General features: G+C 50.1%; 1 protein-coding gene and 1 long non-coding RNA gene across 8 annotated transcripts in view; one reads left to right on the forward strand and one right to left on the reverse strand.

Moving 5' to 3' along the window:
* The window catches only part of LOC118371841 (protein PRRC2C-like), a 34,456-nt gene extending 16,428 nt beyond the window's left edge, over positions 1-18,028 (forward strand). Inside the window, 21 exon segments of the mRNA XM_052458841.1 lie at positions 330-3,548; positions 4,167-4,309; positions 8,552-8,706; positions 8,838-8,905; positions 8,907-9,075; positions 9,077-9,248; positions 9,831-9,916; positions 10,059-10,253; positions 10,382-10,642; positions 10,770-10,958; positions 11,040-11,202; positions 11,338-11,538; positions 12,120-12,247; positions 12,402-12,562; positions 12,711-12,951; positions 13,139-13,246; positions 13,380-13,574; positions 13,757-13,860; positions 14,756-14,882; positions 15,505-15,783; positions 15,906-18,028. Of these exon segments, the coding sequence (XP_052314801.1) occupies positions 330-3,548; positions 4,167-4,309; positions 8,552-8,706; positions 8,838-8,905; positions 8,907-9,075; positions 9,077-9,248; positions 9,831-9,916; positions 10,059-10,253; positions 10,382-10,642; positions 10,770-10,958; positions 11,040-11,202; positions 11,338-11,538; positions 12,120-12,247; positions 12,402-12,562; positions 12,711-12,951; positions 13,139-13,246; positions 13,380-13,574; positions 13,757-13,860; positions 14,756-14,882; positions 15,505-15,783; positions 15,906-16,160 (6,619 nt within the window). The 3' untranslated portion in view covers positions 16,161-18,028.
* On the reverse strand, positions 13,868-14,751 carry LOC127906582 (uncharacterized). 7 transcript variants are annotated; one of them, XR_008061969.1, is made up of 4 exons: positions 14,620-14,733; positions 14,316-14,549; positions 14,141-14,257; positions 13,881-13,962 (listed from the first exon to the last, which is right to left on the reverse strand). It is a non-coding gene; the product is annotated as an uncharacterized LOC127906582 (long non-coding RNA). The 7 variants fall into 7 exon arrangements; XR_008061966.1 differs by having other exon boundaries at positions 13,904-14,001; XR_008061965.1 differs by having other exon boundaries at positions 13,905-14,040; positions 14,316-14,588; positions 14,620-14,751.
* Positions 18,029-18,341: the final 313 nt, after the last annotated feature.

Here is an 18,341-nt window from a genome sequence, read left to right on the forward strand (position 1 = left end):
GGCAGTTAACCCACTGTTCCCAGGCCGTCATTGAAAATAAGAATGTGTTCTTAACTGACTTGCCTGGTTAAATGAAGGTTAAAAAAATATATTTAAAAAAAGATCGAAACCCAGAGCTGACAAGGTAAAAGTCTGTCGTTCTGCCCCTGAACAAGGCAGTTAACCCACAGTTCCTAGGCTGTCATTGTAGTTAGGAATTTGTTCTTAATTGACTTGCGTAGTTAAATAAAGGTTAAACAACACATATATTCTTTTACATTTCTTGTCTCCACGGTAGATAGTAATAAGAGGAAGCCACTTTTTTATTAAAACATCTCTCCTTTTCCCAGACTGGACTCTGGGTTGGAGATGGAAAGGGGTCTCCCAGCCATGTACCCCAGCCAGGATCACAATCCACTGGAACCCTGTGGCAAATCAGACCTTTTCAGAGATCCCACAAAGCCCCTGTCAGGATTAGGCCCAGGCCCAGAGGAGGCTCCAGAACCCCTGCAGACAGAAATAGGGCCTGGTGGGTCTCCCTTTGAGCCAGTGGAGCCTAGCCTGCCCACTGCAGAGGTGGAGTCTCTGGGACAGGCCATGTTACAAAGAACCATCTCCCAGGGCTCCAGCCACTCCCTCAAACTGGATGAGCCCAGGTTCGACAGCCTCCATCTGGGAACAAAGACACTTGAGCTCCAGGATCCGGAAGAGAGGCCAGGCGGGGAAGATATAAAGGCCAGTAAAGAGCCTTTCTCCCAGGCTGCTGTGACCGGGGACACCCCTCCAGCTGACGGCCTCCACAAGCTCGAGAAGCCGGCCACCAGCAAGCAGAAGGCTGAGCTGCGCTGGGGAGGGAGGTCTGGGGCCGGCCGGAGGGATGGACCAGGGGGAGAGAGGCCGGTACGCAGGTCTGGACCTATTAAGAAACCTGTACTCAGAGACATGAAGGAAGAGCGAGAGCAGCGGGAGGAGAGAGAGCGACACCGTGAGAGAGGAGAAAAGGGGGAGAGACCTAAGAAAGAGGAGCGAGGAGGAGTGAAAGCTGCCTCCGCTGCTGCTGCGGTGTCTGAGGGCCCCAGGGACAGACCCCACGGAGAGAAGGAGAGGGACAGACCCCACGGAGAGAAGGAGAGGGACAGACCCCACGGAGAGAAGGAGAGGGACAGACCCCACGGAGAGAAGGAGAGGGACAGACCCCACGGAGAGAAGGAGAGGGACAGACCCCACGGAGAGAAGGAGAGGGACAGACCCCACGGAGAGAAGGAGAGGGACAGACCCCACGGAGAGAAGGAGAGGGACAGACCCCACGGAGAGAAGGAGAGGGACAGACCCCACGGAGAGAAGGAGAGGGACAGACCCCACGGAGAGAAGGAGAGGGACAGACCCCACGGAGAGAAGGAGAGGGACAGACCCCACGGAGAGAAGGAGAGGGACAGACCCCACGGAGAGAAGGAGAGGGACAGACCCCACGGAGAGAAGGAGAGGGACAGACCCCACGGAGAGAGGGAGAGGGACAGACCCCACGGAGAGAGGGAGAGGGACAGACCCCACGGAGAGAAGGAGAGGGACAGACCCCACGGAGAGAGGGAGAGGGACAGACCCCACGGAGAGAGGGAGAGGGACAGACCCCACGGAGAGAGGGAGAGGGACAGACCCCACGGAGAGAGGGAGAGGGACAGACCCCACGGAGAGAGGGACAGACCCCACGGAGAGAGGGACAGACCCCACGGGGAGAGGGACAGACCCCACGGGGAGAGGGACAGACCCCACGGGGAGAGGGACAGACCCCACGGGGAGAGGGACAGACCCCACGGGGAGAGGGACAGACCCCACGGGGAGAGGGACAGGGACAGAACCCAAGGGGAGAGGGATGGGAAGAGTGAGGCCCCTGAGACGGAGGAGCCTGGGAAGGGCCTCCAGAGATCCAGAGATATACATGCCCCGATACCAGCCTCCCAGGACGGCAAGACAGACCAACTACCAACCAATGACATAACCCCTGAACCTAAATTACCCTCTACGAAGGAGCCCAACCTGCCCCCACGGACCTACCGCCGTGATGAGAGGGAAAGAGACCGGGAGAGAGAGATGGAAAGGGACAGAGAGCGAGACTGGCCGGCTGATGGTTTTAGAGGCCGAGGCAGAGGGGAGTACTACTCTCGAGGACGGAGTTTCCGGGGAACTTATATTGGTCGAAGTAGAGGTGGCCGGGGTCGTAGTCGATGGGAGTACCCTTATCAGGAGCCGCGCTCTCGCTCAGACTTTCCTGCCGCCAGTGGCGCTGCTGCCTTCCGCTGCCGTGAAGAGAGCGAGACGCGCAGCGAGAGCTCAGACTTGGAAGTGATGCCCAAACGCAGACGGCGTCGTGGTTCCGATACCGACTCGGAGAGCGAAGGAGGACGGGAGTCCGCTAGCGACACTGGGGCCTCAGACCGTGAGCCCAGTGCCAAACCACCCCGACCGCTCCGCAGGGATATACCAGGAGAGCACCGCTCCGGACCACACAAACCTGGCTTCGGACCCCATCACCTGGGGGAGAAAGGAGGTCCTAGGGGAGGAGATGAGGGAAGGCCCAAGCCAGGCTTCCTGCCCAGAGGAGATCCTTCACGGCGTGGGAGAGGGGGACTGTACAGCAGGCGAGGGGGAGCCAGGGAGAGAGGAGGTCCTAGGTCAGCTCCTCTCAGACGCCCAGGAACTAGAGAGTCGTCCTCCCAGTGGCCCTCTAAACCCATGGAGACCTTCCGCCCTGAGGACACAGAACCCTCGTCATCACGCTATGACAACTGGGACCATCACTCTGACCGACGGCCCGTTCGAGGGGACAGAGACCGACAGTTCGAGGGGAAGAAGTTTGGGGAGGGGGGGCCCCAGAGTAGCAGAGACAGAGAGAGGCCCCGTCGCCCTCGGCCAGCCCGACCCCCCAGACAGGACAAACCCCCCCGGTTCCGGAAGCTGAAGGAGAGAGAGGCTGCGGTCTTAGCTGGAGGAGACACAGGACCTGGACCCACGTCCACTGCCCCCGTCCCAGCCTTAGTGCCTGGCCCTGTCCCCTTGTCCCCTACTCTCTCAAGAGCTCCAGGGGCCCCCTTCACCCTGCCTGTAGATAAGGATCCCAAAGCCGCTGACCTAACCTCTGACCCAGCCCTGCCTGACGCCACCCCTCCCACCACCTCTGCCGTGGGCACCAAGTCACCTGACCTGTCCACGCAGAACTCTTCTGACCAGGCCAACGAGGAGTGGGAGACAGCGTCGGAGAGTAGCGACTTTAACGAGCGTAGAGAACGGGAGGAGAGGAGGGTAGCGCGGGAGGCTGCTAGCGGCACTGCCCAGACCTCGACACCAGCCCCCCTACCCCCTCAGGGCTCAGCACCCCCCAGCAGGACTCCCACCGAGGGAGGGATGACACCCAAACGCGAGGCAGCCGGTCCCACCGGGGGCAGGAGGAGCTTCTCCAGTCAGCGTCCGGTGGAGAGGCAGAACCGCTGGGGGAACAGCGGACCCAAACCAGGCCGTGGCTACGCAGGGGGGAAGGGAGAGAGGCGAGGAGGGGGCAAGGCTGGACGCAGAGGGTGAGTCATCCACCAATATCACAACATGATTTGGTTTGGCCTTTTGTCTTGTTCACTGACTGTTTGCATGTTATATCTTCACTGTTAACATAATGAACAATATCTTATTAAACAACCAAACTCCAGTACTTTTCTATTTTTGTTTGTGTGTGTGAATAAGAGCTGTAGAAGCACTCTCTTCCTGAAGGACAAATGTTTCTCATCTCCTTTCGTATCCTGTTCTAGTTGCTGGCTGTGTGTTTTGGTATGGAGTTGAGATGTAGCAGACTAAATATATATATATATATTTAGTCTGCTACATCTCTGTGGCCCCTCACTCTGGAGGAGAATACACTGGGTACACATCACTTCCTCTCCCTTTCTGGCTGCATCTCAATAGTCTAAAAGTGGTTTCCTTTCCTTGTTTCCTCACCTTCACTGATGTGAAAGCAATGTCCTTTATTACACTACTATATTTTGTGTTACCAGAGAGGACCACTATAGATCCTAAAGTTTTTACACTATTGGGGATGCCCGTCTTGTTTTGAGTTTTTTATCAATCTGCTGCTTCTCTGTACAGTGGCCTGTTCTCTTGTCTCCATCTCTCTTTCCCTAACACGTCTCTCTCTTCCCATCCAGAGCGGCCCCTAACCCAGACTCAGCCCCGGGTGGGGGAGGGGTGCGTACTGGGGGTAAAGACCCTGCTGGACGCAGGAAGGACGAGACCAAACAGAAACCCAAGGAGAACGCTCTGTTGCAGTTTGACCTAAACAACTATGCCAGTGAGACAAATGTGCACATACACACACAGATGTACACACCTGCTATCTAGTAGGGATGTAACGATTCACCCATACTCATCGGTCCCCGGTTCAAATTTTTAACGTGTAAGTGTATCAGTCTGCGGGACCCCCTGACTAATCCAAACGAAGCATGCATCAGTAAGGGAACCGATCCAAACGAAGCATGCATCAGTAAGGGAACCGATCCAAACGAAGCATGCATCAGTAAGGGAACCGATCCAAACGAAGCATGCATCAGTAAGGGAACCGATCCAAACGAAGCATGCATCAGTAAGGGAACCGATCCAAACGAAGCATGCATCAGTAAGGGAACCGATCCAAACGAAGCATGCATCAGTAAGGGAACCGATCCAAACGAAGCATGCATCAGTAAGGGAACCGATCCAAACGAAGCATGCATCAGTAAGGGAACCGATCCAAACGAAGCATGCATCAGTAAGGGAACCGATCCAAACGAAGCATGCATCAGTAAGGGAACCGATCCAAACGCTATGAATCGCCGGGTTCACAAGCTGATTTATTTATTTTTTGCCTCGTTCCAAAAATACCTGATCTGTTGACTGAGTTGATGCATCCTCTCCTTCAGCCTATCAAACTTTAATGCAAGTACAGTAACTGAGAATGACATTGATCTACAAGTCAGATAACTGTGTGCACAGTGCGGGAGACTCAGCTGCTCGCGCAATTGAAAGCGTAGTCCTACACCATCTCTGTTCTAATATTTGAAGGCTACACCTTCAGCATGTAACTATTTCCCCGGGCGTTGCTGTAAATGAGAATGTGTTCTCAGTTAACTTACCTGGTAAAATAAGGGTTAAATAAAATAAAGCATTCAGATGTTTGTAAAATGGCTTTTGCAATATTAATTGAGGGACAACCAATGTAATTGTTACCAGATGCGGTGTATAAAATAGTGTAAAACCCGTGGATCTGTGTAGGCGCCCACTGACTGGGGCTTTTCCTTGCCAGACTCGCCTTACAAAATATTTTTGTTTATTCTGCTACAGTCAGTCAGTGCCTTTGGTCAGTTTTGCATGAACAGGGTAAAGGTGTAATTTCAACCATTTTCGAGCCACACTAGTCAGAATGGGAGAAGAGGGCAGCTCTCCTCCATAAAGTTCCAAACCATTTGCTTTTGAGACGGGGTGAAATCCAGAGCTGTATTTATATTAATTGGCTATGTACATTTCATTGCACATTTTTAAAGATAAGTATTGACATATTACGAGCTCAAAACATTTTAATCTGCTATATGACAAGTTAATCAGTTGGTGATGAAGAAGTTGGGGGACAAGACATGAATAGCCCTGCCTAATCTGATAGTGGTAGATGCCCTATGTCTCAGCTCACCCAGTACATCATTCTCACACTCTGCTCAGAGATGTCTGCTCAGACAGATCCAGTTCATGAGCTCCATCAGTATCAGATTCATTTAGAATGGAAAATGAATGTGTTCATGCAACAATTGTTAAAGCGATGAATCGACCTAAATCGAATCGATTCAGTCCATAAATCAAATTACACCGAATCGTTTCAACTTAAACGTATTGTTCCTGTATCGGAACCCATTTATCTAGATTAGAGGTCGCCCGATTATGATTTTAACGCCGCAGCCGATTATTGAAGGACCAAAAAATGCTGATACAGAATAATCTGACTTTAAAAAATATACACTGCTCAAAAAAATTAAGGGAACACTAAAATAACACATCCTAGATCGGAATGAATGAAATATTTTTATTAAATACTTTTTTCTTTACATAGTTGAATGTGCTGACAACAAAATCACACAAAAATTATCAATGGAAATCAAATTTATCAACCCATGGAGGTCTGGATTTGGAGACACACTCAAAATTTAAGTGGAAAACCACACTACAGGCTGATCCAACTTTGATGTAATGTCCTTAAAACAAGTCAAAATGAGGCTCAGTAGTGTGTGCGGCCTCCACGTGCCTGTATGGCCTCCCTACAGCGCCTGGGCATGCTCCTGATGAGGTGGCGGATGGTCTCCTGAGGGATCTCCTCCCAGACCTGGACGAAAGCATCCCCCAACTCCTGGACAGTCTGTGGTGCAACGTGGCGTTGGTGGATGGAGCGAGACATGATGTTCCAGATGTGCTCAATTGGATTCAGGTCTGGGGAACGGGCAGGCCAGTCCATAGCATCAATGCCTTCCTCTTGCAGGAACTGCTGACACACTCCAGCCACATGAGGTCTAGCATTGTCTTGCATTAGGAGGAACCCAGGGCCAACCGCACCAGCATATGGTCTCACAAGGGGTCTGACGATCTCATCTCGGTACCTAATGGCAGTCAGGCTACCACTGGCGAGCACATGGAGGGCTGTGCGGCCCCACCAAAGAAATGCCACCACACACCATGACTGACCCACCCGCCAAACCGATCATGCTGGAGGATGTTGCAGGCAGCAGAACGTTCTCCACGGCGTCTCCAGACTCTGTCACGTCTGTCACATGTGCTCAGTGTGAACCTGCTTTCATCTATGAAGAGCACAGGGCGACAGTGGCAAACTTGTAAATCTTGGTGTTCTCTGGCAAATGCCAAACGTCCTGCACGGTGTTGGGCTGTAAGCACAACCCCCACCTGTGGACGTCGGGCCCTCATACCACCCTCATGGAGTCTGTTTCTGACCGTTTGAGCAGACACATGCACATTTGTGGCCTGCTGGAGGTCATTTTGCAGGACTCTGGCAGTGCTCCTCCTTGCACAAAGGCGGAGGTAGCGGTCCTGCTGCTGGGTTGTTGCCCTCCTATGGCCTCCTCCACGTCTCCTGATGTACTGGCCTGTCTCCTGGAAACGCCTCCATGCTCTGGACACTACGCTGACAGACACAGCAAACCTTCTTGCTGCACAACCTGAGCCACTTGTGTGGGTTGTAGACTCAGTCTCATGCTACCACTAGAGTGAAAGCACCGCCAGCATTCAAAAGTGACCAAAACATCAGCCAGGAAGCATAGGAACTTTATTGGGGGTGTCTTACTAATTGCCTATAATTTCCACCTGTTGTCTATTCCATTTGCACAACAGCATGTGACATTTATTGTCAATCAGTGCTTCCTAAGTGGACAGTTTGATTTCACAGAAGTGTGATTGACTTGGAGTTACATTGTGTTGTTTAAGTGTTCCCTTTATTTTTTTGAGCAGTATATATAGTAATGAATGACAATTACAACAATACTGAATGAACAATGAACACTTATTTTTAACGTAATATAATGCATAAATAAAATCCATTTAGTCTCAAATTCTAAATAAATCACTGACTGTGTCACCAGCAAAGCACCATCACACCACCTCCATGCTTCACGGTGGGAACCACACAGGCGGAGATCATCCGATCACCTACTCTGCGTCTCACAAAGACACAGCGGTTGGAACCCACAATCTGAAATTTGGACTCGTCAGACCAAAGGACAGATTTCCACCCATATAATGTCCATTGCTCTTGTTTCTTGGCCCAAGCAAGTCTCTTCTTCTTATTGGTCTTCTTTAGTAGTGGTTTCTTTGCAGCAATTCGACCATGAAGGCCTGATTCATGCAGTCTCCTCTGAATAGTTGATGTTGACATATGTCTGTTACTTGAACTCTGAAGCTTTTATTTTATTTGGGAATCAGGCCTTCGTGGTCGATTTGCTGCAAAGAAACCACTTCTAAAGGATACCAATAAGAAGGCAAAGGGTGGCTACTTTGAGAATCTCAAATATAAAATATGCTTTGATTTGTTTAACACTTTTTTGTTTACTACATGATTCCATATGTGTTATTTCATCATTGTAATGTCTTCACTTATTTATTCTACAGTGTAGAAAATAGTAAAAAGAAAAAACCTTTGAATGAGTAGGTGTTAACTTTTGACCTGTACTGTATATTTTTCAATATGCGATGGGTACTGTAATGCGTTATTGGCTCAGTACTAGGGCTGGGACGATACTGGTATTGCAATGCTCGTCAGTGTTATGGCAAAGAAACGGAACACGAAGTGAATTTAACTTCTTTAGGAAAACAGCCGTAATGTTGGAAACAAACACTGTTGTATTTATTTTCCAAGCTATAGCACACACTATTTTGCATACAGCAGGAAAAAATATTGCGTTACTGGTATCGTCACAGCCATACTCAATACTGAATTTGACAGATCTATTGTTCTAGAACTTGAACCTAGTCAATGGAAATAATTACACTTTGTGCTGTCCTGTAGGTGTGGTGATCATAGATGACCATCCAGAGGTGACAACCTTAGAGGACCCCCAGTCTAACACTACAGATGACGGCTTCACTGAGGTGGTCTCACGTAAACAACAGAAACGACTACAGGACGAGGAGAGGAGGAAGAAAGAGGAGCAGACTACACAGGTGAGAGAGGCAGAGTGTGCAATTCACCACTGGGAGGCAGTTAATCCTGTATTGACTAAACACAAGATTTTTATTCACACTGAGGACCCTAACATCCCTAACATGTATCTCGTTGCCTTGTCGGTTTATAGCACTATGGAAAGAAAGGATCAGGGGAAAAGGGGAGAGGAGGAAGCAAGCTGCCACCAAGATTCGCCAAAAACAGCAGCAGCAGCAGCAGCATCAACAACAAGCATCACAACAACAACCACAGCAAGCCTCACAGCCGCAGCCTCAACAGCCCTCACCTCCCCCTCAGCAACCCCAACCCCTCCTATCTGCCTCCCAGCTCCCTACCCCCTCCCAGCCTGCTGCCTCTCCCCAGACTCTGGAAGGCTCTGTGGCCACCCTACCCCCCGCCCCTACCCCCACCACTGTGGACTTCACCTCCAAGACTCCCCTTCCCCCTGTGGCGCTGCTCACGCAGACCCACAGCACTCTCGGTACGGAACTCTGGGAGAACAAGGTGGCCGGATCCATCATACTGCCTGACGTCAAGAAACGTGAGTCACACAACATCAGGACAGTCATTTTTGACAACGAGATGACGTTTCGTTAGTTAAAACGTGTTACTCTCCTGAGTGGGCAGCTGTCTCAGGCACTGCATCACTACAGACCCAGGTTCAATCTTAGGCTGTGTCGTAGCCGGTCGCGACTGACAGACTCAGATGGCGGCGCACAATTGGCCAAGCGTCGTCCGGGATAGGGGAGGGTTTGGCCGGACGGGATTTCCTTGTTCCATCGCGCTCTCGCGATGCCTTGTGGCGGCCCGGCGCATGCACGCTGACTTCGGTCGCCAGCTGTACAGTGTTTCCTCCGACTCATTGGTGCGGCTGGCTTCTGGATTAAGCAAGCAGTGTGTCAAGAAGCAGTGCGGCTTGTCAGGGTCATGTTTCGGTGGACACAACTCTCAACCTTCGACTCTCCTGAGTCCTTAGGGGAGTTGCAGTGATGGGACAAGACTGTAACTACCAATTGGATATCATGAAATTGGGGAGAAAAGGGGTAAAAAAAAACAACAACAAAAACCAATTCTACATGAGGGTTTTTCATATGCTTGGTCTCATCTGATGTGTGTGTTTCAGTTGGACCCATCAGCCCTCCTCAGCCTCCTTCAGTCAGTGCCTGGAACAAACCTCTCACCTCCTTCACTGGGACTGTCACTCCTGAGGTACAAACCTCCTCTCTTGCGCTCAATATCTCTCGTTTCACAACCCGTATTGTACAACAGACTGACTTGCTATGGATTCGTTCTGTTTTATTGTGGCTCCAAATAAATGGGTTGGTTAGTTAAAAGTGCCTTTGTGTTGTAGGGTGTGAAGCCTGGCTCAGAAGGCAGTGTGGATCTAGGGATGGACTGTATCCAGTTTGGAGCCCCGTCCTCAGCTGGCAGTACAGACAGCGATGGTGTTCCAGCCATGCTAGAGCCTGGACCTGACAACAAACTACCTGCTCCTAAAGAACAGAGACAGAAACAGCCCCGTGCTGGACCTATCAAAACACAGAAGGTAGGGTACTAAACACACACAAATACTCAGAAAATCCATAGTGACTGATATGTTTGTGCAAGGAATTACATTGACATGATTCTTCATATTTTCTCAACTTGAACTGTATCTCTTCTCTCTACTTCCAGCTCCCTGACATGGAGCCAGTAGAGCCTAAGGAGTACAAGCCTGGCCCTATTGGTAAAGAACGCTCCCTGCGTAACCGCAAGGCTAAGGACGTCCGTGTGGGGGGGGAAGAATGTCTTGATGGGGGGATAGTACCAGGTGGAGGGACCAACAGAGCAGTAGATTCCAGCCCCCCCAACACAGACGCCTCTGTTCCTGAGCTAGGGGGCGATATCGAGGGGATGATCACCATACCCTCGGCGGAGTACGCCAGCAGCTCCAAGGTGAGAGGGGATGGTTTGTATGGTATACCCAATTTGGCCACCAGTCTATCCACCACATTCATGAATGCTCCATTCATTCCAGTTCTATTGACTTAAACTTGTCTGCCCCTAACCCTCCCCCTGCCAGGAGTCAGTGACCGACTACACCACCCCCTCTTCCTCTCTGGCGGACAGCGTTCCTACTGGAGGGAGTAAGATGGAGGAGAGCCTGGTGGCCAACGTGGCCCTGCCTCACCCTCTCCCTCGTAGAGAGGCCTTACAGCAGAGCTCTAGCCTCAGTACTGTCTCTCCTGCTTCTGTTGACCTCACACTGAAGGTACACACACACACACAACACACCCGTCTATGCATACTGTGTCTATCTGCTTCTAATACGTTATCTTATTTCTTTGGTAAGATGGAGTCAGCCCGTAAAGCGTGGGAGAACTCCCCCAGCCTGGTAGAAAAGAGTTCTCCTGTCACCTCCTCTTCTCCTATCACCTCCTCCTACTCCTCCTTCTCCTCTGCCTCCATGCCTCAGATACCAGTAGCCTCCGTCACACCAAGCACTTCTCTGACAGGTACAGTCTTTCTTTGTAAGTCAATGATTTTACACTAATGCTAAATGGATTGACGGATGGGCAACATCACCCACATAAACAGCAACTGGGTGTAGTGACATCTAGCTTCCTCCATCTCCTGTCACGTCCCCCCAGGTGCTGGGACATACACCACGTCCGCTCTGAGCACTAAGACCACCACGGCCTCTGACCCCCCCAACATCTGCAAGGTGAAACCCCAGCAGCTGCAGACTGGATCCATGGGTGGGACCAGCTTCTCCCAGCTAGGCTGTGTGGCACCCCTGCTTCCACAGCAGCAACAGACTCCACAGGTCTACGTCTCTCAGTCTGCAGCGGGTGAGTCCTCAAACACATCTGACTTGTGTGCACTCAGCGGTATGACTAGGGCCAGGAGTTTTTCCTTAACTACATGACCTCACCAGGAAATGACTTGGCCCTACTTAGACTTAGTCTAGCAGATACTACTAAACCTGAATGAAAACAGTTCTGTTAAATGGGCATGGAGGTGTAACGCTTTTGATGAGACAGCCATTTAGTGTTGTGCTCCTCTCGTGTCGTATCAGTGACTGCTGAGTGAGCCTCTCATTGGGATGCTAGCTATAGAGCTTAGTACAGTGCAGTAGGCCCCATAGGAAGATCAGGTATTATCTTCAATCAGGGAGTGCTGAGCCCACAGGAACAGTCATATAGGACATAATTACCTCATGTCTCATAGAGGACACTTATTTAGAGAAAGGTCAATGTATTCACAAACCTTATGTGATCTGAGATGGAGACAGCTGTAATGTTACTGTGAAGGTGATGCTAGTGATTTAAAATGTCCTCAGGACACACAATAGTCATGCATTTGTCAGAATTGTGGTGTGTTTGTGAATTCAGTAGTTTTCATCTTCTCCTCGCGGTGTGTGTGTGTTTAGGCTCTGCAGCCCAGATTCCAGCGTTCTACATGGACACCAGTCACCTGTTCAGCAACCCCCACTCCCGCCTGGCACCTCCCCCTCTGACACAGCACCAGCAGCAGGGCTACCAGCCTAGACTCTCACAGGTACACACTACAAGAATCTCTTTAACACCACTTCAAGCTTAAACTGCCTTTAATGTAGCCTTATTCTCTCCATATGTAGCCTTACTCTCTCCATATGTAGCCTTATTCTCTCCATAAGTAGCCTTATAAGGCCTTATTTTCTCCCCTCCAGCAGCAGGCGGCAGTGCAGCAGATTCCTATCCCAATCTATGCTCCCCTACAGGGGCAGCACCAACACACACACACACACACTCACCAGGCCCAGCTAAGCCTCAGCACTGGACCTCCCGTCTCCCAGCCACAGGACCTCTTCAGCTCCTCACTGCAGCCTTATAGGTAACAAACACACACACAATATGTATTTATCAAACAATGCTGTTTGGCTCAAATTTTGTGTCATTCTGACTGGTAAGAGGTGTGTTTGTGTGTTTGATCACACAATATTTTAACTCTCTTCTCTCATCTCCCTTCCTCTGTCCTTCAGATCACAGCAGGCCTTTATGCAGAGCAGTCTGTCCCAGCCCAGTCCCATGATGTTATCAGGGCCATCTCTCCACAGCTACCCTGGTGTTGGGGGCCATGACCTCGGCAAGCCCCAGTCCAGCTTGGCCTACCAGCAGCCCTCCAACACACACACACAGCACATCCCCATCCTGTTTGAACCACAGCTCAACCAGCCCTCTGGCATGGGAGGATCCCAGCTGATAGATACACACCTACTGCAGGTATGGAATAAGGTACATACAACGTAGTTCCAACTCTCTTAGAATTTATTGAACTGTTGAGAACTCATGATATCTTTGTCAATGCTGAAGCAAGCTTATATGTATGTGGTCATACAAGAGCTTTGTAAGAAGTGGTCATGAATGTTATTGCCCTAACCCTCTCTCGCTCTCCTCTCTCTCGCTCCAGCGTCAGGGGATGAGTCCACATTCTAACCTGTACTCAGGACAGGTGCAACAACACGGACAGAGCAGTTACTATAGTAACACACAGTCTCCAAGCTCTGCCATGCAGCAGGTATACACATCATTTATACACTTTCTGTTCCTGCAAAAGGAACAGATTGTCAAAACAGACAGTCGTGACATTGCAACTAACTCACCCCTCCCAATCTCCTCTTCTTGCTCTCTCGCCCTCCCTCTCCCTCTAGGTGCAAGTCCCTATGCCAGGCTCTCAGCTCGGTCTTCCTAACTATGGTTCCGTGGGCAGCCAGCCCCTCCTGGCTCTGCCCCCCACCCCTCCCCAGGCGCAGCCCCCTAGCCTCAGCCGCCAGCCCCCAGTCTCCCAGCCCTACAGGGGACCCTTCGGACACACACACAGCGTGATGCACCCCCCCTCCAGCAAGGTACTCACCAGGGAATGATACAAATTTCTGCATGTGTGAGAGACAGATTTGTGTGTATCAAAGCCCTTTCATGGCCTATAGCTATGTGTGTGTGTGTGTGTGTGTGTGTGTGTGTGTGTGTGTGAGAGCATTGTGTTGGTGAGATGCTAGCAGTACATGACGTAATGTGTGTTTCTATCCAGATGTGTGAGATGGACCTGAAGCTGTTTGGCAGTGGGATGGACATGAAGCCTGGGACAACGCCTCACAGCGCTAGGAGCACTACCCCTACATCTAGTCCTTACAGGTAACACACACACACTACCCCTACATCTAGTCCTTACAGGTAACACACACACTACCCCTACATCTAGTCCTTACAGGTAACACACACACACTACCCCTACACCTAGTCCTTACAGGTAACACACACACACTACCCCTACACCTAGTCCTTACAGGTAACACACACACACTACCCCTACATCTAGTCCTTACAGGTAACAACACACACTACCCCACACTAGTCCTTACAGGTAAACCACACATCTAGTCCTTACAGGTAAACACACACACTACCCCTACACCTAGTCCTTACAGGTAACACACACACACTACCCCTACACCTAGTCCTTACAGGTAACACACACACACTACCCCTACACCTAGTCCTTACAGGTAACACACACACACTACCCCTACACCTAGTCCTTACAGGTAACACACACACACTAGTCCTTACAGGTAACCTACACTATACACCTAGTCCTTACAGGTAACACACACACACTACCCCTACACCTAGTCCTTACAGGTAACACACACACACTACCCCTACACCTAGTCCTTACAGGTAACACACACACACTACCCCTACACCTAGTCCTTACAGGTAACACACACACACTACCCCTACACCTAGTCCTTACAGGTAACACACACACACTACCCCTACACCTAGTCCTTACAGGTAACACACACACACTACCCCTACACCTAGTCCTTACAGGTAACACGCACACACTACCCCTACACCTAGTCCTTACAGGTAACACACACACTACACCTAGTCCTTACAGGTAACACACACACACTACCCCTACACCTAGTCCTTACAGGTAACACATATTCTCACGCAGAACCTGTCCCACCTTCTACCGGTTTTATGAGTATACCAAGAGCTGATGTATTTGTCTGGTCAGGGCCAGCTCTACATCTCCCAGCAGCCAGTCCAGTAAGATGAACAGCATGCTGTACCAGAAACAGTTCCAGCCCAGCTCTGCTGCCATGAGGATCACACAGCACTTCCCTGGACAGTTCAACCCACAGGTAACACACACACACACACACACACACACACAGGGGCGCCACAGCGTCTCTACTTCCTAAGGCGGCTGAAGAAACTGCATGCTGCCCCGGGTCCTCTCCAAATACTACCGCTGGTACAGGAATTGCTCTGTCCACGACCTCAAGGCCCTCCAGCGGGTGGTGAAGACGGCCCAGTACATCACTGGGACCATGCTCCCATCCATCCAGGACATCTACTTTAAACGGTGGCTGGGGAAGGCCTGCAGCATCAAGGATCCCACACACCTCAGCCACACGATATCAGAGCATGAGGTCTTAGACCAACCGGCTCAGAGGCAGTTTCCATCTACAAGCCATCATACTGCTGAACACTTGAACTGGACTGACCACCTGCACTGATTCTCCACACCTTACCACACTCACTCATGTACCCACACACATCCATTATGACGAACATTTGACACTTGTGATAGAGGCCAGCTTAACACCACCTTTTCCTTGGATTTCTAATATAAAGAGTTAATGATGGATGTCATAAGGTGTATGCACCAATTTGTAAGTCGCTCTGGATAAGAGCGTCTGCTAAATGACTTAAATGTAAATGTAAATGTAATGATGTTAACAATCCTCTCCCTCCTTTCAGATTCTGTCCCAGCCCAACCTGGTCTCTCCTCTCGTGCGCCCTCCCTCCCACACCCAGCATGCTAACTCATTTTGTGGAGGGATGCAGCGTTCGCCTATGGGCCCACCCCCCATGTCTCCCTCTCTGGGAGGGGGTTTGATGCCTCACCCCCGGCCACCACCGCAGCAGCAGCAGTTTCCCCAGATGCACCCGTCCCACCCCCCTAGAGGGCCTCTTCCCCCCCTCGCACCTAGAGGCCCTACAGGTCCCCGAGGAAACCAGGCAGAGCAGGACCTCAAGGTATAGTACTGCTTGCTGATTAGTTGACTGGTTGACCTAGAATGTGCCTGGTGTTGAAATCCTGATGTCTCCCAAATGAACCCAGCATGTGGTTGAGTGATTCATTTGATTGCTGTCCCCAGGCGAAGCAGCGAGCCGAGGTGCTCCAATCGACTCATAAGTTCTTCTCAGAGCAGCTCAAGGCTCCGTCAGTCTCCAAACCCTCTCGTCTCGACCAGGGGGGTTGCAAACCCCCCCTCGACATTCTGCCCCCCAACCACCAGACGGTGGGAGTTGTGGAGCGCCCTGAGCCCGACAAACCATCCCTGTCAGCGGGCAAACCCATCCGCACCGGCCCCATCAAGCCCCAGGCCATCAAACAAGAGGAGGGGAAGTAGAGCCTCACACATCTCCACAGATGGATGGGAGAGAGATGATCCAGCTGCTCCACATATTCATGCAATCACTCACTTACACATCACCCTCTCTGGTGTTAGAGGCGGAGAAAGAGAGGAGAGGTGGGGGTGTATTAGTCAATGGTTCCTGAGGGGGCTACTGTGTGTGTGTGTGCTCCAACCTCATCTCTCTCTCCCATTCTCTCTTGTCCTCCACTATTGGGGGTCTGTGTGTGATTTTTTTTTTTTTTAAGCCCCACCTCTTGTAATTTGGTCGGGGCGGAAGACTGCAAACTGTACTTCAAATGTCTACTAGGATGGTAAAAAAAGATTGAATGGAGAAAAAATATTTGCCAGTTTGCCATTTTTATAGCCCTATGATTTCTGTTCCTTTCTTTTTCACAATAGAATCCCGTTATTAGGAGGACAGGGCTGTTCTTTTTGTTAACAGGAGAATCAAGCAATCTTGTTTTTGTAGTTGGATGAAACAATCTTAGTTAAAGATGTATTTTAGTGAAGCACAGACTCGTTCTATTCCTCTGCCAGTCTTCCATCCATCATTGCTAACACACAGCTGTGTGAGTGTATACAAGCTTGTACGATCACCACACACACAAACTCCCTCTAGCGCTCAACGCTTTCACCAATATTCACTAAAGAGTGGAACTATGAAATGAGGGTTTGTCTCGAAAGGAAATGTAAGATGCAGCAGTTGATTTAATTGATTAGTCTGCCTTTTCTCTTGCTCGCATCTCTTTGAGCGGAATGATAAAGGTGGTGTTTGTGTGTGTTTGCGTGGGGCACATGGGAGGCCACTGCCTGGTTTTCTCCTGTATCTTTAGCCAAAGGTTAAGCGTGCAAAGATGATTTCACAGAGCCTTGAGAATCCCTGTTGCTATGGCAGCAGAGTGGAAGGGGATTTATTATGGGCTGTCTGTAAATGGACAGACAGACCCTGAATTCAGTCTGGGAGCTTTCCTCCTCCCCCTTGAGAAAGGAGGATAGAATACCTCTTCACCACTGCTTATTATGGGCTGTCTGTAAATGGGCAGACACACCCTGAATTCAGTCTGGGAGCTTTCCTCCTCCCCCTTGAGAGAGGAGGATAGAATACCTCTTCACCACTGCTTATTATGGGCTGTCTGTAAATGGGCAGACACACCCTGAATTCAGTCTGGGAGCTTTCCTCCTCCCCCTTGAGAGAGGAGGATAGAATACCTCTTCACCACTGCTTATTATGGGCTGTCTGTAAATGGGCAGACACACCCTGAATTCAGTCTGGGAGCTTTCCTCCTCCCCCTTGAGAGAGGAGGATAGAATACCTCACCACTGCTCACTTGCCTGTAGGGCACCCAACCCTGCTGCTACTAACAGAAAGGGAGCGTGAGTACGAGTTCAAAACTGTAGAAACAAAACCGTTCAGTGTGGCTTTCTGTTAACCCTCACCAAGAGGGAAAGGGAGACGGAAGGGGGAGAAATAAAACAAAATTAGAAATAGCTTTGTGTTTGACTGCAGGCTGCAGTTCTGCTGCATTTCAGGGCAGAAGGACAGGTGTTAGTGTTGAGGAGAGATTATTCCTGTCTCATCTCACTTCCACTCACTCAAACCTACACCACTCTCATCGCAGGTTTACCATGGTTACAAGGGTCCTTCAGAAATGTACAGTAGTGTGCTCCACTAGTGGGGAGGGGTATACCCCTAACCAGAACACAGGATGAGGAACCTTGTGTAGGAGGACAGAGTGGGGGGTAATTGGTTTGTTTTTTCTTTTACTTGTACAGGGGGTACATCGCTGTATTAAAATATGTACGGTCTTACATTCTTGGTTTTAGTTAAGAAACTAATAAAATAATATGCTGTTTAAAAAGTGGCCCTGTGTCTGGGGTAGTTTGAATCTTTTAACTCCTGATTCTGTTAGAAGAACCAATGTGTAGTTACAGATGGCACCACTAGATGGGAATTTCAAGACTAATACCGTAGGAGGGAAAACTCAACATTTACTTAAGATCACAGTGGAAATGACACTGCTCGCACGCTTTGCACACACGGCCAGTTAGGGTGGAAATCCAGAGGCCAGGATTTAGGAGGAATGTGGAAGATCAACTTTTGACCATTCAGTCCTACCACAGCCTCATGCTGAAGTGATTCTCCAACATGTTTAACCTTGGACCCACTTCATTTGG

This window comes from Oncorhynchus keta, chromosome 1 (assembly GCF_023373465.1).
Source record: "Oncorhynchus keta strain PuntledgeMale-10-30-2019 chromosome 1, Oket_V2, whole genome shotgun sequence".
In the NCBI taxonomy this organism is placed as follows: domain Eukaryota; kingdom Metazoa; phylum Chordata; class Actinopteri; order Salmoniformes; family Salmonidae; genus Oncorhynchus; species Oncorhynchus keta.